The 22,116-nt window shown below is 42.0% G+C and overlaps 1 protein-coding gene across 3 annotated transcripts in view; it reads left to right on the top strand.

Annotated features, from left to right (window-relative positions):
- LOC139374710 (mineralocorticoid receptor-like) overlaps positions 1-20,802 on the top strand; it is a 99,029-nt gene extending 78,227 nt beyond the window's left edge. For 2 of the 3 annotated variants that reach the window (XM_071115815.1, XM_071115816.1), the window contains exons 7-9: positions 4,919-5,049; positions 14,777-14,934; positions 16,365-20,301. In XM_071115815.1, coding sequence (XP_070971916.1) covers positions 4,919-5,049; positions 14,777-14,934; positions 16,365-16,520 — 445 coding nt within the window. In that variant the 3' untranslated portion in view covers positions 16,521-20,301. Of the gene's footprint in view, positions 1-4,918; positions 5,050-14,776; positions 14,935-16,364 lie in introns of all 3 variants that reach the window. The other variant, XM_071115817.1, reaches the window with a different exon arrangement.
- The last annotated feature ends 1,314 nt before the right edge of the window (positions 20,803-22,116 follow it).

The raw sequence follows: 22,116 nt of genomic DNA, 5'->3' as shown, positions 1-22,116 counted from the left end.
TTCTGGGTGACAATCCCCATGAGAAGTATCCTACACCAACTTGATTTACTGCATGGCCTGGATGTCGGCTGGAATGTCCACAGTGCTCTGTCACGAAAACCTGGATGTCACCCTAGTGTCCCTACTATCCCCGGTGTGTCAGTGACTGACCATGGTATCAGGCCAAGGTCCCCAGTTAGGAGGATGGCTACAGCATGTCCCTGTAGAGATAGAGACGAGTAGAGAAACTAACCCGTGTCGCTCTATAGAGACGAGTAGAGAAACTAACCCGTCTGTCGCTCTATAGTGATGTGTAGAGAAACTAACCCATCTGTCGCTCTATAGTGATGTGTAGAGAAACTAACCCATCTGTCGCTCTATAGTGATGTGTAGAGAAACGAACCCGTATGTCGCTCTATAGTGATGTGTAGAGAAACTAACCCATCTGTCGCTCTATAGTGATGTGTAGAGAAACTAACCCATCTGTCGCTCTATAGTGATGTGTAGAGAAACTAACCCATCTGTCGCTCTATAGTGATGTGTAGAGAAACTAACCTGTCTGTCGCTCTATAGTGATGTGTAGAGAAACTAACCCGTCTGTCGCTCTATAGTGATGTGTAGAGAAACTAACCCGTCTGTCGCTCTATAGTGATGTGTAGAGAAACTAACCCGTCTGTCGCTCTATAGTGATGTGTAGAGAAACTAACCCGTCTGTCGCTCTATAGTGATGTGTAGAGAAACGAACCCGTCTGTCGCTCTATAGTGATGTGTAGAGAAACTAACCCGTCTGTCGCTCTATAGTGATGTTTAGAGAAACTAACCCGTCTGTCGCTCTATAGTGATGTGTAGAGAAACTAACCCGTCTGTCGCTCTATAGTGATGTGTAGAGAAACTAACCCGTCTGTCGCTCTATAGTGATGTGTAGAGAAACTAACCCGTCTGTCGCTCTATAGTGATGTTTAGAGAAACTAACCCGTCTGTCGCTCTATAGTGATGTTTAGAGAAACTAACCCGTCTGTCGCTCTATAGTGATGTGTAGAGAAACTAACCCGTCTGTCACTCTATAGTGATGTGTAGAGAAACTAACATGTCTGTCGCTCTATAGCGACGAGTAGATAAACTAACCTGTCTATCGGCCTATAAAGACGAATAGAGTGGAGAAACTAACCTGTATGTCGCTCTAGAGAGACGTATAGAGTAGAGAAGCTACTCTGTCTATCGGCCTACCTTTCTGTCTGCCCGTTTATCTTTCTATCAAACAATCCATACTTTCTCCACATTTGTTCATCTCTAGTCCTTGAGGAGGAAGCAGTTTGTTCATCTCTAGTCCTCGAGGAGGAGGCAGTTTGTTCATCTCTAGTCCTCGAGGAGGAAGCAGTTTGTTCATCTCTAGTCCTCGAGGAGGAAGCAGTTTGTTCATCTCTAGTCCTCGAGGAGGAGGCAGTTTGTTCATCTCTAGTCCTTGAGGAAGAAGCAGTTTGTTCATCTCTTGTCCTCGAGGAAGAAACAGTTTGTTCATCTCTTGTCCTCGAGGAAGAAGCAGTTTGTTCATCTCTTGTCCTCGAGGAGGAGGCAGTTTGTTCATCTCTAGTCCTCGAGGAGGAAGCAGTTTGTTCATCTCTTGTCCTCGAGGAAGAAGCAGTTTGTTCATCTCTAGTCCTCGAGGAGGAAGCAGTTTGTTCATCTCTTGTCCTCGAGGAAGAAGCAGTTTGTTCATCTCTAGTCCTCGAGGAGGAAGCAGTTTGTTCATCTCTAGTCCTCGAGGAAGAAGCAGTTTGTTCATCTCTAGTCCTCGAGGAGGAAGCAGTTTGTTCATCTCTTGTCCTTGAGGAGGAAGCAGTTTGTTCATCTCTTGTCCTTGAGGAAGAAGCAGTTTGTTCATCTCTAGTCCTCGAGGAGGAAGCAGTTTGTTCATCTCTAGTCCTTGAGGAAGAAGCAGTTTGTTCATCTCTAGTCCTCGAGGAGGAAGCAGTTTGTTCATCTCTTGTCCTCGAGGAAGAAGCAGTTTGTTCATCTCTAGTCCTCGAGGAGGAAGCAGTTTGTTCATCTCTAGTCCTCGAGGAAGAAGCAGTTTGTTCATCTCTAGTCCTCGAGGAGGAAGCAGTTTGTTCATCTCTTGTCCTTGAGGAAGAAGCAGTTTGTTCATCTCTAGTCCTCGAGGAGGAAGCAGTTTGTTCATCTCTAGTCCTTGAGGAGGAAGCAGTTTGTTAATCTCTAGTCCTTGAGGAAGCAGGTTGTTAACTTATGGTTTCTATGGCTCCTTAGTGACTTCCTTGTCTTGACATTGTTTAATGAATTAATTGGCTGGAGCTGGATAGTCCGCCCACTTGGATTTTTCGTCCTAATTTAGTTAGGTCTACTGATTGAGAGAGAACAAAAAAAAAGACAAATGTGCCCTTGATGTCAAAGCCAAATACATCTAAATTAAAGAGCAACTGCCTTCAAAAAGCAACGAATCCCTTTGAAAACTATGTGGCATCGATATGAGTCCGAAACGGTTATTCTAGTGTCAAAATTGACTACAACGTGTAAATAGGATAATTTTGGTCATAAAGTCAGTCTTCTCTAAAATGGAGTTTGGAACGTCTGTACATGGGTTTTGATTTGATTTGGCGATTTGTCAATTTTCCCACTAACATGGGGTGAACAGCTGCAGTGATTTCTGTCTATCCAATAGCATAGACAGTGAGGCAGACCTACCCAGCAACTCCCACTTGGTTTACATAAGACAACACATTATTTACTTGAGAAATACTGCACCAAATACCTTAGATGTAAAATTTCACTACTAAAACATCATTGGCATAAATGTAAAAATTAATGAAAGATTTGTTGAGTTCTTAGATTTATTCTGGGGATTATGAGGAAGTGAAATAGGCTTCTGCACCTGCAGTGTCTCATGGGAGACCAGCGTCATTAACCAAATGCAGAATCGGTCAGGAACACACTTCCAAGACTGAAATCTCATCTTTCTAATGAGCAACAGAAAAAAAAACACACCAATCTGTGTTCAGTGGCTCTTTAAACTTAATTTATGCATTAACGTTTGATAATAGCTTGCAATAGCTCTATTAAAACGGTTATTCCAACTTTTGGGCCCATAGTGGGTGCATCTAGACCTAAACTGTAGCAATTGACAGAGGGTCAAGAAGGTCATGCAAAGTTCCTTCTCGACCCAAGAGGATAGAAGATAACGAGGTATAAACAAGACTCTGAAAGACGTTTGCCAATAATATCCAGTGACCCCAAGAAAAACAACACAATACAAACTCTTGTATTTTAAGTGGGGGTTATACAGTTGTAGTTGCTCTGTCTATCAGGGATATTCACATCAGTGAAGTGAGTCTGACTTTTTACGTCCTCGCTCTTGCTTCCTGAATCTCTCTCCATGGCAACGGTGAGAGCCGGAGAGAGAAAAACCAGGGGCAGTGAGTTTCTTCTCATTTTGGGCAATGATTCAGCAAAATTGATTTCAGACAAAATATGTAGAGACTTTTTATTCTCAGACCCAAGGTTCTCCAAATAATGAAATGCAGTTTGCAGAACTCCAACACAATGCTTCTCCTAAAACACATACATTTTTCATATGTTCTTAAGTTAGACAAAGTCAGACAGACAGAAATACAGTCACACTCAGAAAAAGAACAAGACACTCAGCTAAACCAAGCCTCACGCAGCCAGATGAACATCGTATACAGTAAACTAATTGGACTAATTAGTATTTTAAACCTACTTTATGCTTACAATGAGAACATATGCACCAATTCTACCTTGTTGCTGCAAATCTGTTTCAGAATGTTAAGACTGGTTCGATCCACAGAGCAGAATCTCCCTCCTCTGTCCTAGTGTCACGATGCGGTTTCTGCAGTAGTATCACATGAGCTGCATCCCAAATCGCACCCTAGCCCCATAGGGCTCTGGTCAGAAGTAGTGCACTAAATAGGGCACGGGGTGCCATTTGCTATGCAGCCCTATGGTGAATTCCCTTTCAAGTGGAGCCACACCGCTTGCATTTGATTATTCAAGTCTCGACATGATGGATGATTTAAAGTGGAGAAGGTGGCTTCCAAAACCCATAATTCCCTGGGATTTGCGGCATCTGCATAACACATTGGCTCTCCCTCTCCATCCGACCCAACCTACTCTACTGTCCCTCTGCCCCGTTGTTGTTGGTTGCCGTTTCTGCACTTTGACAGGATTGAGATCAACGTCTCTGATATGGTGTGTGAGTGACTATGTTTAGAACGGAGTGTGTATGCTAGTGTATGTGTGTGTTTTCAGGTACCATGACTGGGGTGATGCAGTAAGTCTTTCCCAGCCTTTACACAGTGTACTGAAGCAGCTAAGTCATCTGCGTTGTGTTCCTGTGGGTGTGCAGTGTTCTGTACTCTAGAGGAATTTGGCTCTCAACTCATCCTATCTCAGCGAGTAGAATAACGATGTGGAAAGATGTTCCAAAGGGTTGAGGCGCAGTAGTATGTGTGTGTGTGTGTGTGTGTGTGTGTGTGTGTGTGTGTGTGTGTGTGTGTGTGTGTGTGTGTGTGTAGGGGGGAGGATACAAATATGTTGTATGTTATCATGTGGTGGATGGTGGGAAATGTACATATAAGACTTTACATGGATGATTCACAGTGTTTTGGGGATGTTGGCTGTATTTCATGGACATCTGAGATGAGTTTGGCTGGATACAATACAGTCAATGCTAATGGGAGCTTACTGAGCCATCCCACTTGGCACAGACGTCACTTCAACGTCTACTCCACATTGGTTCAACGGAATTTCATCGAACTGACGTGAAAACAACGTTGATTCAACCAGTGTGTTCCCAGTGGGATTGCATTCAAACAGTTGTTTTTAAGAGGTAAACTTACAGCGCTGTATAGTGAGAGCAAGAACCAATACGCCTCAGGCACTGACCAACCATCCTTTCTCCCCCCAGGGACCGCATGCAGCAGTCAGCCATGTACGACCTGTGTCTGGGCATGAGGCAGGTGAGCCAGGAGTTTGTCAGGCTACAGCTCACCTACCAAGAGTTCCTCTCCATGAAAGTGTTGCTGCTGCTCAGCACAGGTAAGTCAGCTGAAGGTGTGTGGAAGGGGGGGGGAGTGTGAGTTCCTTTGCCAGAAAAACATCCAACTCTAAGTGAGTGTGTGCATACAGCAGTGTGTGTGTCTATATGGTGTGTGTGTGTGTGTTTGTGTTGCACCAATCAACAGCTAGCTGCAGTGAGGTAGTGTGTATCAGCCACATGTCAGTATACAAGCAGGTTAACAGAGTAAATAACAGGTACATCACTTGTCATTTGTTTGCTGAGCTTGGAGTTGGAACACAAACAGGAACAACAACAATAACAGGTATACATACAGGGTCACGTCTATAATAAGCTGGAGTAGTATACATTCTAGGTATGCACGGAAAGCGGGATTGGGTGACACTACAGGATGCAACGATTATGCTATACCTCTGGTATGCAACCTGTCATGACACTAATGTGCCAGAGAGAAAGAGAAGAGAGAGGGCAATCGATGGAGAGAGAGAGCGAGAGGTAAAATAGTGAGAAAGTACACACAGAGAGAAGAATCTCAGTGTGAGAGAGGGATTTACATTTTAGGTGTTTAGCAGACGCTCTTATCCAGAGCGATTTCCAGTAGGGAGTGCACCCCTTTCTGTTCTGGTCCTCCTTCGGGAATCGAACCCACAACCCTGTCATTGCAAGCGTCATGGTCTAACAACTGAGCCACACGGGACATAAAGAAAGCGAGACCCCCATATTGTTTCACCATATGGCAACTGAGGACAAGGTTCTTGTTGGCGTCCAGCAGTAAACGCAGTCGGGGCAGAGCAGGCAGGCAGAGCTACAGGAGGGCAAGGCTACATAGGCCAGTTATGGGAGCTATTTTGGGAGGCCAGGCTTCAGCCCTCTGCTCTGCTTTGAACTGCCGCCGTGCGGATTTGTAGGAATGTTTATTAGACTTGTCAAGCAGGGCCTCCGTTTGGAGGATCCTGGGTAGTCTCACGTGGAGCCAGAGGCAGCACTACTCAGCTTTCCATGGATTTCTGCCTGATTGATAATGGAAGCCTGGCTAGGAGTGTTGTTAGAGCAAACAGAGCGGAAAATGACAAACTATTAAAGGGATGCTTTGGGATTTTGACAATGAAGCCATTTATCTACTTCTGCAGAGTCGGATAAACTCATGGATTACATTTGGACGTCTCTGCATCCAGAGGAAGTTAGAGTTAGTTTCGCGAGCCAGTGCAAGCTAGCGTTAGCAATTACGCCAATGCTAGTTAGCAAATTCCTTCGAACGGCATTGAGAGACAAACATAGTATCCACGAGTTCATCTGGCTTTGGGGAAGTAAATACAGGGCTTCATTACAACAACAAAAAATGTAGGCACCTTCACCCCCAAACTACTTCCCGCAGCTATGACCCCTTTAATACAAAATTACGTTATCGACACCTAATTTAGTTGCATATTGCTTTATCTACCTGCAAGGGGCGGCATTTAGCCTCGAGGTTAGAGCGTTGGGCCAGTAGCCCAAAGGTTGCTGGTTTGAATATTGGAGCCAACAAGGTAAAACATTGTATAATAATCTGTTGATGTGCACTTGAGCAAGGCACTTAACTCTAATTGCTCCAGGGGTGCTCCAGTGGCACTGGCCATGACCCCACTCAGAGGATATGCATAAAAAAATACAATTAACTAAAATGTGTATCTTAAATGAAAAGGAGATCAATCAATGACATAACACACTTGTGTAATTTGAATTAAATTAGATTTAATTCTAAGCATTCCCAAGCATTCCCAAAGGGCATTGACACTGGCCTGACATAGCCTGAGTGTCAGTAAATTCATCTGAACGCAGGAGTGCTGTTGGAGTGGAAGGATGGAATGAATATATATATGTGAGTGAGTGAGTGAGTGAGTGAGAGTGAGAGAGCACAGAAAGAACGAGAGCGCTCTCTGGTCCGTCTGTTGTTGTTGCCTCTTCCCTCCTCATCCTCTAGAGCCTCTCCAAAGAGCCCTGCTGTACTTAATAAAGCCCAGTCAAGCACTGGGCAGCACTCCAAAACCTGCTGTTTTTCTCCTACTTCCTTCAAACATGGCCCAAATGGAGGCAGAGAGAGAGAGTGCTGTGGTGATCTGACTGATCGTATGTGGCTGCATGAATCTGTCAGAATAGGGTTTTAGTAGTGTCTGTCAGAGATTGCATCCTACTGTAGGTCTTGTAGATGGAGGTTCTCATTTTAGCATCTCAATCCTTCTATACTGAAGTGACTGAATTTTATGTTGTTTACTTTTTAGGTTAGTAAAAGGCTGTTTCATCCTCTTTTAATATTTGTGACTAACAGTGAAATTAGATCTGATACTTGAGGCAGAGAAAACATTTCCAGCTACCAACTTCCTCCATATCCCTGAGCACAGACTGTCACCAACTAATAAAGAGAGATAAGGATAATGTGTGTGATGAGTTATTGTGGAAAAGTGTTTACAGAGAAGTAGTTGTGTGTGGAGCTGTTTTTTGTCTTTGGCCTTGGTTAAGGGTTCACTTGCCCTGCAGTGTCTCATGAGACCCTGTAGAATGGGTGTGATCTGATAAAAACAGATGTACCCTTCGGCTCCACAGTGATAGTGTATGGAAACATTATCCTTTAAACAATACTCGGTAATAGAACGCCCCCTAATACATATTGTGGTGGATGATTTGGTCATAAAATGGTTTCTAAACTTGACATGCATTAGCCTCACTCGCTAGGTGGGTGCTACACTAATGGTAGATAACGTGAGTTACCCCACATAAAGTAGTGTTCTAAAACTAGTACAAAAAAAGCAATATAATCATTATATAAACCACAATCCATTATTATAATCTGATTTATTTGTCAGATAGATAATAATCCTTTGAGTGTTATTCATTAGGGGGGCTGTTGACATTGTTTTATTAAACGTTTCCAGTGCAACAGGATGCGATATCTTTCTGGATTAAGTTTTATCTAGGAGCAGAACAGTCTACAGGCATATTCGTACGGCAGTCTTTATTTATTGAAATACCCTGCATTTCCCTTTGTAAGCCGGTACATCATAGCTTGAATCAAGGCCAAGACACACAGTCAGTGAGGTATGAGCTGGTAAAACTAAAGCAGGAAGCTACATGTCATGTGTGTTTAACGATAGGATACAGTGCCTTGCGAAAGTATTCGGCCCTCTTGAACTTTGCAACCTTTTGCCACATTTCAGGCTTCAAACATAAAGATATAAAACTGTATTTTTTTGTGAAGAATCAACAAAAGTGGGACACAATCATGAAGTGGAACGACATTTATTGGATATTTCAAACTTTTTTAACAAATCAAAAACTGAAAAATTGGGCGTGCAAAATTATTCAGCCCCTTTACTTTCAGTGCAGCAAACTCTCTCCAGAAGTTCAGTGAGGATCTCTGAATGATCCAATGTTGACCTAAATGACTAATGATAATAAATACAATCCACCTGTGTGTAATCAAGTCTCCGTATAAATGCACCTGCACTGTGATAGTCTCAGAGGTCCGTTAAAAGCGCAGAGAGCATCATGAGAGAGCAGAGAGCATCAACAGAGATACTGTTGTGAAGAAGTTTAAAGCCGGATTTGGATACAAAAAGATTTCCCAAGCTTTAAACATCCCAAGGAGCACTGTGCAAGCGATAATATTGAAATGGAAGGAGTATCAGACCACTGCAAATCTACCAAGACCTGGCCGTCCCTCTAAACTTTCAGCTCATACAAGGAGAAGACTGATCAGAGATGCAGCCAAGAGGCCCATGATCACTCTGGATGAACTGCAGAGATCTACAGCTGAGGTGGGAGACTCTGTCCATAGGACAACAATCAGTCGTATATTGCACAAATCTGGCCTTTATGGAAGAGTGGCAAGAAGAAAGCCATTTCTTAAAGATATCCATAAAAAGTGTTGTTTAAAGTTTGCCACAAGCCACCTGGGAGACACACCAAACATGTGGAAGAAGGTGCTCTGGTCAGATGAAACCAAAATTGAACTTTTTGGCAACAATGCAAAACGTTATGTTTGGCGTAAAAGCAACACAGCTGAACACACCATCCCCACTGTCAAACATGGTGGTGGCAGCATCATGGTTTGGGCCTGCTTTTCTTCAGCAGGGACAGGGAAGATGGTTAAAATTGATGGGAAGATGGATGGAGCCAAATACAGGACCATTCTGGAAGAACCTGATGGAGTCTGCAAAAGACTTGAGACTGGGACGGAGATTTGTCTTCCAACAAGACAATGATCCAAAACATAAAGCAAAATCTACAATGGAATGGTTCAAAAATAAACATATCCAGGTGTTAGAATGGCCAAGTCAAAGTCCAGACCTGAATCCAATCGAGAATCTGTGGAAAGAACTGAAAACTGCTGTTCACAAATGCTCTCCATCCAACCTCACTGAGCTCGAGCTGTTTTGCAAGGAGGAATGGGAAAAAGCGACTTACCCCAAGCGACTTACAGCTGCAATCGCATCAAAAGGTGGCGCTACAAAGTATTAACTTAAGGGAGCTGAATAATTTTGCATGCCCAATTTTTCAGTTTTTGATTTGTTAAAAAAGTTTGAAATATCCAATAAATGTCGTTCCACTTCATGATTGTGTCCCACTTGTTGTTTATTCTTCACAAAAAAATACAGTTTTATATCTTTATGTTTGAAGCCTGAAATGTGGCAAAAGGTCGCAAAGTTCAAGGGGGCCGAATACTTTCGCAAGGCACTGTATTTTCACATTGACACCCAATATAATATATAGGCTATGTACAGAACACATCAGGAGGCAGAAGCAATGCAAGTATTTCTAGGTTGTGAAAAAAAAGAAGAAAAAAAAAGAAGAGGGTTCAACAGGTTACAATTCATCAAAAATCCTGGGTCATATTCATTAGGGAGCACCGTAGCAAAAGGTTTTGCAATGGAAAATGAAAACAAGCATTTCTTATTGGACAAGTTCAGGTATAGATAGTCCCTCCCTATTTCAGTCAGTTTTCTTCCGTTTGGTGCTTATTATTATTTATTAAACCCGGTGCTGCTTAAGAAATATGGATGTGCGTGCGTGAGTGTGAAATACGGATTTGACTCGGCCACGCCCCTAAAAGACACTTTCTGCCGGCAACGCCCCGAAATGACACACTTTCTGCCAGCCACACCCCTTAATGACACTTTCTGCCGGCCACGCCCCTTAATGACACTTTCTGCAGGCCCTAGACACTAAATGCCAACTGGAGCTGAATTAAATTAGGGACTGAGTCAGTGGGGCGAGAACACAGGGCCCAAATGTGGCACTGGTTTTAGCATGTTAATAAGGGCCACAAAACAAGCCGCGAAACAGAAAGAACAGAATCCCTCTCTCTCGCCTTGATGCTTTTCCAGAGAGCTCTAGTTACTGCTTTGTCGTTCTTTTGCTCTTGGTCTCTGCTACGTTCTAGGCTAGGTTTGTGTGTGTGCGTCTGCATCTCTCACGGTGTCTATGCCTCTGTGTGTGTGTGTCGTGCCTGCGTACGTACGACTGAGCATTGCCATTCGCTGAGCGATTTCCTCCAAGATGCAATGTTAACTGACAGGCTCTAGTCCTACTCTTGCCTGTGGCTGTGTGTTCCAAGAAACAAAAAGTCCTGTCAACTGTATTTTCCCACATGACTCTCAGCATCAACAGGTGTGTGTTTCTGTCTGCCACATGTTGGTTTGGGTTAAGTCTTCAAATGCAAAGCTTCAAACTAGGCTACTTAAACATAAAATCAAATCAAGTGTATTTGTCATATGTACATGACACATGGTGTACACAGTACAATTAAATGTTTACTTGCAGGTGCACCACATTTACTACAGACGGAGTATAGTACAGATGTAGGATCTTAATTTGAGCCAGTTTTTTACAGCAGAAAAAAATTATCCTGCAGCAACAGGAAGTGTGAATTATTACGTGGATTATAATAAATGGGCATTGTTTCAGGGCCGGTAACAGAGCGAATCAGTTGGATGGGCATTTGATTTCTAAAAACGAGCCGTTTTTTTTCAGGAATTGTGTTATTGGGTGTTATAGTTCTCAAGTTTGGAGAAGTTTACAATTTATCCTACCATTTCTTTTTTTTTTACCCCTTTTTCTCCCCAATTTTGTGGTGTCCAATTGTTGTAGTAGCTACTATCTTGTCTCATCGCTACAACTCCCGTACGGGCTCGGGAGAGACGAAGGTTGAAAGTCATGCGTCCTCCGATACACAACCCAACCAGCCGTACTGCTTCTTAACACAGCGCCATCCAACCCGGAAGCCAGCCGCACCAATGTGTCGGAGGAAACACAGTGAACCTGGCAACCTTGGTTAGCGCACACTGCGCCCAGCCCGCCACAGGAGTCGCTGGTGCGACAAGGACATCCCTCCCTAACCAGGGCGACGCTAAGCCAATTGTGCGTCGCCCCACGGACCTCCCGGTCGCGGCCAGTTACGACAGAGCCTGGGCGCGAACCCAGGGACTCTGATGGCACAGCTGGCGCTGCAGTACAGCGCCCTTAACCACTGCGCCACCCGGGAGGCCTATCCTACCATTTCTACCGATCTATGTTCCAGTTATGGATTATATTTTATATAAAATGTTAGTGGAACAGTTTCATTTCAATAATGTTTTCGTTTCTCAAAATTATTGTCACGTGGTTAATCATAAAAATCTGAATCAAAACGATAAAACCTCAAATTTAACTAATGCAAGAGTACCAGCCTTTGCCATATGAACACATTGATACACCGTGATACTTTGGCAGCTAAAGAAATGAGTGCATGTTACCCAGAGATAGCCTATAGGCCAATGCAGCAGTAGGCCAATAACTTCCATCGTTAACTAAGTAAAATACATAGGCCTAAAGCTAATAAAACTAATAAATAAGCCTGATGAAAATTCAGGTTCTGTCAATCGTATTAATCTCTATACTCTGCCTGTCTGCCTCCCTTTCAAACTGTCTCGACGTGAGCTATCGCTAGTAAAGTGCAATATTGTATCAACTCAGCAGGTTGGCGTGTTCATGGGCGCGTGCTCCCTCAACCACTCACATCCTCATTGCTCACATGGAGCTCTCCAAACAAAAGACAAAACATTTTAAAACTCCTAAATTATGGATATAAAATTAACTTAAACAGATTTCTCTGCAAACAACGTTTCCACTGTTAGAATGAGAATAATAAATGTCTGTAATACATGCATTAACATAAATTAATGTAGCCAGATGACAGGGATGAACGGTACATTTAGTAGACCTACTGGTTACATATGTAATGGTGAATTGATTAAAACAAATCTAATCAAAAGGGAAAACAATTCACACAATGAAACAATGCAGCAGACAGCGGAGCACATTCTGGAGAAAGACGCCCATATCGTCACCACACACCACTCGCCTTCTTGTCTCAACACTTTAAATGATACTCAAGACACATTATCTTCACACATTTAAGATCATTTTCACTGACAGCCGCAACTAAATAATCAACTAGGCCTATTGCCAAGCGCGCTGCCCAAATCGCTGGCTTCTCAAATAGGCCTATGCATGTGATTTGAAACAATCCACAGATTTTTTTTAAAAGTACAACGTGCCATACTCCTTTTGTCCAGACTATCAGATACATGACCTGCACATACAGAGACAGGGGGGTGTTGTTTCGCTCACGCTGATACTTTATCTGAGATTGAGTCTTTCTGTCAGCGTGCATCTGTCAGATCAATATTTCATTTGGATGGGCAAGTAGGTACGGTAGGGCGGGCCAGACCCCCTAAGGGAAAATCAAGTTCGGAATTTCAAAGTGGTATTAACAAACTTCACAAGCGTTTTTAAACCTCAAATACACTACAAGTTTCAAATGGCCTGCATAGCAGGAAAGGTCTCCCGGAACAGGGTGATCAAATTAAGATCCTACATCTGTATATCAAATGCAGGCCTCAAGGGTCAACACAGTGCCTCAACTCAGCCATAGGCAACCCATAAAATAGCTTTTCTAATTTACATCTTTAAAAGGTATCAAAACTGACCATAGAAACAGTACAAGGAGAGCAGCTTGTCATTAGCGTACCACTGTGAGGCAGGTCGAGCCACGCTGTGACACCAGAAGGATCTAGCCAGGCAGGTAGCCTATCCTCCTAGACTGGTCCTAGATCTGTTTGTGTTATCTTGCCATCTCCTAGGGTTATTGTCATCATGTGGGCAAAAAACAGATATTGGACGAGGCAAGTAGCCTAGGCTTCTAGACTGATCCCAGATCGGTTTGGGCTGTCTTGCCAACTGCTATGGTCACTGTCATGTAATGTTTGGATCAGATCTGGGACCAGGCAGGTCCTAGACTGATCCCGGACCTGTTTGTTCGGCATGATTATTCTGACCATAGGTGTTGGCTATACAGCACATACAGAACTGGGACCAGCTAACGCCACGACTGACCATAGGAGTTGCCTATACAGCACCAACAGATTTGGGACCAGCCCGGCAGGTAGCCTACTAACCTGGGCTATGGTGTGTCATCCTTCTCCCTGTGAAACAGGATGTCAATTAGACTTTAAAGTGTGTCATTTGGAACAGTTGGTTGCTCTGGTTTGAGGTAATCATTACCTGAAGCTGCTTAGTCAATTACCAACATTAGGTAGAGAACACCTGCCTTAGTGTGCCAACACGGTGTGTGTGTGTGTGTGTGTAGAGTACCTAACTAAACACTGTCCCGTGATATTGCACTTAATAAAACTAAACAATTGTTTTTTGACCTATAGACCTGTTTTCAATATACGTCTGAATAACATGTGATGCCTCTGTATGACCATAATAATGTAGGTTACTGTGTACTATGATCATCTACTGTAGTAGTAGCAGCTATGATAATCAACAGTGCACAGGAGGCTGCTGACGGGAGGGCGGCTCACTATAAAAACATAAAAACCATGCTTATACAATTCCACTGATTCCGCTCCAGCCATCACCCCTCCCCAATTAAGGTGCCACCAACCTCCAGTGCAACAGTAGAATAACAGTGGCAGAGTTGCAGGCTACTAGTGATAAAGGCACTGTGCTGGTTAGTTTGATTACTGTACCTGCAGCACTTTGTTCATTACACCACAGTGTATATCAGAAGTGTTCCTGTAGGCCTCCACTAGAAGAAAGATCTAAGAGAGACTGTGTTGGGAGACTTGAGAGACAGACATTCTTTGAGAGACGAGGTGTTTCTTAATCAGTTAGCCAGCCAGACACGGAATGTCATTTAAGATGAGGTTGGCAGGCAGCCATATCGCCGTTAGTTTGTCCTCTACGGAGATATGAGCGAGGGAGAGAGAGCGAGAGAGAGAGAGAGAGAGAGAGAGAGAGAAAGAGAGAGAGAGAGCGAGCTAAAGGGAAAGAGAGATTTAGAAAGGGAGAAATGGAGAGGATACCTGTATCCATCCTGAGAAGACACACTTATCTAATTTCTCACATAAAATACTGTCTGTACATCCTGTTCATCACTCTCTTAGTTATTTGACTGACGCTGTAAGTCAAAAAATAGGACAACTACCATGAACTGAATTAAATGGGCGAAGTGACAAAGGGTTGATGTGGTTGGTCAACAAAAAGGTAATTGATGAATATACTTATGACATGGTTAGAACCGTAGGGTGTTCAAATGAAATGTTCTCAGGTCAAGTTTAGGTCAAACTGCCATGTGCTTATACAATACATGTATCTTGTGTTATGCAGGCTAGTTGTTTACAGCTCCCATTAATACTTATCTTTTGGCTTCCTCTCTCCTCTCAGTTCCCAAAGAGGGCCTAAAGAACCAGGCAGCGTTTGAGGAAATGAGAGTGAACTACATCAAGGAGCTGAGGAGGTCTGTGGGCAAGGCCACCAACAACTCTGGACAGACGTGGCAACGCTTCTTCCAGCTCACCAAGCTACTGGACGCCATGCATGATGTAAGCACTGGACCCACATCACTGTATCCATAACATCAGGCACTGGACCCAGCGCCACATCACCATGCCAAGTCCCATCAACAAGCCTCCTCTATGCTATGCATACACAGAGCAAGTTCAAATAGCAGGTCCCAATCACTGATTGGAGTTTAACAATGTAAGGTAGTATCTCTGAAATAACAGATTGCATTCCAATGACTAGCCCTAAAGGGTGTTTATTTTGGAATGGGCAGAGATTGCCCTGTATTGGTGAATGAATGGAACATGGAGGAATCAATGTCCAGGCTCAGAGTGGTGGCCTGGTGGGTCAATACAACTGTCCCCCTAACTAAATGCACTGAACGCACTGACTGTAGGGGTTATGCAAGGACAACTTAGCATGTGGTGAAACATTAGGAGCTAGAAGCATTAGGAAAAAATACTCACATCTCACAAAGGGAAAAGTCCCTGATATTGGGGCTATGACAGTCTAAAATCAGTCTGTCAAACCATACTTTTGAAAGAAGTAGGATTTGAAGTGATTGACATGCATCAGAAAGGTATTGGGAAGTTCAGAAGATCAGGCAATAATCTTGTTTTTTTCTACACTGAAGATCATAGATCTTCATTGATGTTCTTTTTCCCCCCAGTCTGATTTAGTGCCTGGTCTTGTCCACTCTAATGAGTCCTGCACTGTTTGTGGGCATTGTAGACACATACGTGTTCCTGAGAGTCGTCTCCTTCAGTGATGGGGTCATAATATTTTGTAGCTTAAACTGCTCAAAAGAGACGCATTTGTAGGAAGAAAACAAAAAAACGCTCTGTTTATTACAACCACATCTAGCAGCTACCGGAGGTTCTATGAACCAAGCAATTATTATATTTATTTTTCCCCAGAGTTTCCCTCGTGATCCCATTTTCAACTCATGCAACCCCTAGTTTGGGAAACGATGCCCTATGTAGAAGAGGTGGTATAGTCTATTGAGAATCAGTAGCACCCCCTAGTGGTATGTCAGACTCATGATTCGTGACCCCCTAACCGATAAACAATTACAGTCATATCAATGCCATGACAAAGTTAACCTAAGGATCTGGCTATGGTAGGTGGCATCACTCTGAATAAGGTACGGTAAGGTAACCGAACACACGTCAGAAAAGGGGAATGCCAATTCAAAGTTGACCCCAACTTCCAAGAACAAGGCTTTGATTGTACTGTGTATTCTTCACACTTCATGATAAGCCAATGAAATCCCTATTCAAACACAGCTGGATTCTATCAAACTACAACTCTCTTTCCCGCTCTCCCTCCCCCGCTCTCCCTCTACCCCTCTCAATGTGTATTTTCTACATTTATCTCTCTGCATTGTTGGGAAGGACCCATTTCACTGTTAGTCTATATGTGACAAATAACATGTTATTGATTGATCCCTCCCTCTCTCTCTGTCCTCTAGCTGGTGGGGAACCTGCTAGACTTCTGTTTCTACACGTTCCGTGAGTCTCAGGCTCTGAAGGTGGAGTTTCCAGAGATGCTGGTGGAGATAATCAGTGACCAGATACCAAAGGTGGAGTCGGGCAACACACACACCCTCTACTTCCACAAGAAGTGACTGTACTGAGTCCTTGGGAGGAAGAGATGAGAGAGAATGAAATAACGAGAGGGGGAGGAGTGGGAGAGGAGGAAGGCCAAGTAAGGACCCTAGCCTCAGGAGTGGCCTAACTACTATGCCAGCCAGTCAATCTGCTGCCCCCTCCCCTTTCTCAAATGGGAGAGGAAGTGACACGTGAGGGGCAGGAAGTGAGGTGGAGGAAGTTGAGTCCCCCACACTGCAATCTCCGTCCGCCGGTTAGAGAGGTGACGCTGAGTGACATCTCAGCACCAAGGAAAACGCACTGACGAGGACTTTTTAAAATGTGACAAAGAAGCATCCCGACCCTTAGCGTGCCCCCCCCCCCAAAGACGATGATGTTTTTCTATGGATTCGAAGCCATACATTTTTTTGGTTGCGCTACAGTCCATACATTCACACAGACCCACGTGTACAGTAATGCAGCACGCACACAGGTAGACAGTAACACAGACCATCTTACCATCCTGAAAAATGTCAGATGATAACTGTGCTTTTGCATTGATTCATGGATATTAGTTCTACTACTCTGACAATATGGAAAACAATGCTTAGATGTTGCTATGCAGTGTATTTTCATTAGGTTACATGGCAACATATACTTTTTTCATGACAAAGACTAAATGTAGGGTTTCTGTGAGAGGATCAAGGTCTATTTGAACATACTCCAAGGGCTATACAAGCTTAACAATAAACTGAATAGTTGCTTAAAAAGCTAACTAATTCCACTTTTGTTCTGCAGTGGTGTGCATTACAACACCCAAATGCCCACATAACTAAAATTGTTTTAACGTTGTATAACGATCAAAAACGTAACTCGTATTAATATGCAAAAACTTCAAAATGAAGAATTTTCAAAAGTATGGTGTTTTGTGTGATCCAGTGTGAAAAAAGTTGAGTAACAGTTAAAAGTGAATCTGCCATGTCATACATGAAGGCTTTCTGATATGTAGATTATTAACAGCGCAACATTTGTCAGTAGATTAATTCCATCCAAAATAGGTGCGGGAGTATGGAAACACCTGATGGATTCACAATGACGACTTTCCCTCACATCGTAACGGCGGTACACCCACTTAGTTATCCAGGGGTTCTCAACTTTTTGGGGCTGTGACCTCTTTTTTCATAGCAAATTCATCAGGAACCCATTCATAAATCAGAACACAACTCTAATGACTAAAAATAGCATAAAATGATTTTTACTAGGACTTTGGCTGTGCATGGCTGGACGAACCAAGTCTTGGGCCCTGGGAAAGACCTTTTTAAAAGGCCCTTGGCATCGGAGAGAAAACGTTGCCGTTTTCAAGCTAATTTACTGCAATTCTACACATTTTGTCATGGGGCCGATTTGTTGTTGTAGCTTTAAAGTTAATATCCTAAAATTCTACACATTTTGCCACGAGGCAGAGAGAAACCTTAGCTGTTTAAAGCTTGAATGACAGTGCATATAAAAAAAACATTTTTGGGGAATACAAGGATAATTAATATTGATAATTGGTTGAGTACTGTGGATACCAATATCCCTGTGAGCCTCCCAGGCCCATGTTTCCCAGGGTTAAGAACATCAATTGTACAGTAGATGAATAATATGTATTACACCCTATATATAGTATTATTCCACAGATCCCTTGGCCCAGATTTGTTTAGTCTGTTAGTAATATTAAAAGTACAAAAATAAATGATACATGTTGAGATGTGGAGCCCACTTTGAGAACCCCTGAGTTATACAGTATAGTGAAAACATCAGAGCACCCATTTCTTGGTCTATTTCTACGTACTTACAGTGCATCCAAACCAGCACCCTTTGTGAAGTCAACCGACATTTATCTACCGTTTCCAGAAATACTAATGAAGCATTTGTGTTGTTGCAAAGGTTTTCGGTTTCATAAACCAGACATTTTACACCTAAGGTGCTTCTTTTTGTAAACGTAAAGATGAAATAACACTTTTCTGGTAACTAACACATGTACAATTATCAGCATTAGATACAGGGTTGGGTAGGTTACTTTCTAAATGTTATCTGTTACAGTTACTAGCTACCTGTCCAAAATGTTAATCAGTAACGTAATTTTGGTATTACCCAAACTCAGTAACGCAATCTGATTACTTTCCCCTTAAGAGAAAAAATAAATAAATCCATCAAACGCATTGTGTGTGTCATCAGTGGTCTCCGACTTGTGATCAGATCCGCTCAGGTGGAACTTAAACTTGCCTTTCTCATAGAGAAAACGGAAAGGTGTCGTAATGGATTTTTTTCCCCACAAACATCCATTCTGAATTTAAAAGTAATCCAAGAAGTAATCTAGGTTTTTAAAAGTAGGCATCCGTAATCGGATAACAACATTTGTGCTGGTAAAGTAACTGATTACAGTTGCATTTTTTTGTAATCAGATTACATGTAACTCCCCAACCCTGATTAGATACAATAACCTTCAAAACATACTGTATGGCGTTGATATTGGAACTGGATGTTGGAAAATGCCATTACTCTACAGTCACAGTGCTTTCAGTAAATGCATAATTTATTCAAATTTACCTGGCAAGCGGGCAAATACATACAGTAAATGCAATGGCACTTGCTTAGGTTACAGTCACATTTCCCCCACTGTTGTACAGAAACTGTTTTGGAAGTACATGTTGATACTGCTGATAAATGATTGACTCATTGCATTGGCCACCTGTCCTGATTTTGTGTTGTCCATCTTGTCTTTGGGCCAACTCTAGATGTATGGCCAGTCATCTGGACCATTCTTACCAGACCTGGGTTCAAACATGATTCAAAACCTTTCAAACTACTTTGAGCGTTTGCTTTAGTCTGCCGGGACTGTCAGGTGGGTAGGGTTTGCATTTTTTGGGACATTTCAATTGGTTCTATTGCAAAAGTCAAGCTCAATTAAGTACAGCTAAAGAATTTGAAACCATTTCAAATAGTACTTGAACCCAGGTCTTATTCTTACTAGTTTCACACCAGATTGACTGACTGCTTAACCATTGTGGAACACTATGATGCTACTGAATAGCGTGAGAGATAAGAGTCGTTTGAGAGGAAAAACAAAGGGGGCGTTTGGTTCCATCGTTTCACCTCGTTTGTGAGTGAGTGTGTGTGGTTGTTTGTTTTTTTTTCCTGGCAAGCACGAGCATAATTGATCTGCTTTTTTCGAGGGCATTGTTAGTTTTCCTACGTTCTATAGGATTATGCTGAATATCCTAATTGCCTGAATTAGATTTGTACAGAAGAGATGTGACAATTGAGGCATTAACCCAACTAGAACGTTGTGTGTCTGGTTGATAACTAAATGTGAATAAAAACGGGGAGACCCTGCATGAATAAGGCCTATAGTTTAAAGAGATAGTTCACTTCAAAATGTGAACTCCCCCTTTAAGGTGCTGTTGGTGTTTCACCATAGGTTCTACTTTGTAGGAAGCTGTCCAGAGTTGGACATAGAGAACAGACAATGGCAGGAGGATCACGATTAAAGAAAAAGCCAGTCCCTATGCTTAAACGGTCTCATTTTGCAGACTGTCCATCCATGTCCATGTGTTGAAGTTGTGAACTGAAGGACCCTAAAGACACGCTGTAAAGAACTGCTATTCTTTTTCTTCTCGTTTTGCTCCTCTACCCTCTCCTTTTTATTTTTTAAAAATAGTGTCAAAAAAGGTTCATAGGACGAATGGGAAAAGTATTTTTGAAAGAATTATATTTTGCTGGAAACAATATTTAAGTACTTTGTCTAAAAATAAAAAACATAACTTTTTTTGTAAAGTGAAATGTTTATGCATGCTTTTTTTGATGAGATGTTTACATTGTATTTAAGAAGGGAAAATTGTGCCTTTTTATCTCACCTGATTTAAAATTTTACAGTATATATTGTAAATAATACAGAAAGTCATTATGTTTGAGTAGTGTAAAAAACATTTATACTTTAAAGGAATAATCCGGTCAAAAACTATATTTTGGTATTGGTTTCATTAGTCCACTGTTAATAGTGTAAAAATAAAAAATAAACTACTTCAGTCAAGTTTTCAAGATGTAGGATTTTCAAGAAGCAAATGCTGTCGTGGGTGTGGGGGGTAATTTTCAACTCGGAATTCAACTCGGAATTCCAAGTCGGAAACTCTGGCATATTTCTAGAGCTCCGACTTTCTAACCCTGAAGATCTCTGACATGATTTTACCCCATTTTTTTTGTCTTGAAAGCACCAAAGTTGCACTTTGCTTATTGAAAAACATACATCTTGAAAACTTGACTGCTGACATGCAAAAACATTGAGACTGTATCAACAGGGGACTAATGAAACTAATTAAATATATTGTTTTTGAGTGGATTATTCCTTTAACTTACATCTTGTTGGAATATCTGCAGTTCATGCGGCTCCCACTTGTTATGTTGTCGTTTTGGATCATAGAAAGAAATGGCACAAGGTTCACACGATAAAGCTAGCCTGCTCCCAGATCTGTTTGTGCAGTATTGTCAACTCTTGCCAGTCATTGTGATGCCAAACATGATAACGATTGGCAGGAGTTGGCAAGACAGCACAAACAGATCTGGGACCAGGCTACAAAAAAGCCAACGGGTTAGAGTGAGTTATGAAAGTACCAAACATTGTGACAGACACTTTACTACCTGAATGTTAGAGAAAGAAATGTCCTCTTTTTTTCTTCTTCCGTTACAATTAATGTTAACTGTTTATCTGACATTGTTTTGTACTTTTATTTTGCATTTTATGTCAATGTGACTTTAAAAAAAAAAGTAGGCAAACATATGTAATTTCTTTGTTACAGAGAGTAGACAGTACCAAACTATGGATCAATGAGTTCTTGCTGTTGACATGATCATCTCCCAACCCCCTTGGCGATATGTGATTTAATAGCACCACACAAATCAAGCAATCAAAAAAAGAAGATTAAAGCTGAAATACTGTAGGTTGAAAATACTCTTGCCTCTTCAGTTTGTTCAGCTATTCAGGTTCCAACTCAGATACATTGTGAAAGACAGGTTGATGTGGTCACCACAATTGGGATTCATTTTACTACACTTCCAATCCATTTAGGAAATAATCTGGACATTCCATTTGAATTGGAGGAAAAGGCTCATTGGGGTATAACTCTTGTATTGACTGAAAGTCTGACACCTAAATGGATTTGACTCCAATACTGGTGATAATATAGAACCCAAACCGCAGCATTCACTTTTTTTTTAAAAACAAACATTAACCCCGTATATTGAGACTAAGCCATATCCCCAAAGCCACATCCAAGCTCAGCATTTCTTATTAATAGCACCTGGTTTGTTTTTATCCCAAAATACATTTTTAATCCAATGCTTTGTACAATATTTGTCAGCAACTATCCACAGTACATGAATATCCTTCAGCGTGAATAAAAACTAGTTCCTACTACAAACTGTATATCTTGAAGCAGATATTTGCCATAACTGTGTTTGCAAAACTATCAAGAGATTCCAATAAAACCGTTAACAAATAATGTCATTTTTGATTTGCAGTTTGTAAGTAACATCGAGTGTGTGCATGCGTCGGAAGACTCCAATGAGATTGTCTGAAAGAGGAAAACCTGAGGG

The sequence above is a fragment of the Oncorhynchus clarkii genome, chromosome 19 (genome assembly GCF_045791955.1).
Source record: "Oncorhynchus clarkii lewisi isolate Uvic-CL-2024 chromosome 19, UVic_Ocla_1.0, whole genome shotgun sequence".
Classification (NCBI taxonomy): Eukaryota; Metazoa; Chordata; class Actinopteri; order Salmoniformes; family Salmonidae; genus Oncorhynchus; species Oncorhynchus clarkii.
Note: the sequence above shows the minus strand (reverse complement) of the source record. Positions and strands in the feature narration are given on the sequence as shown.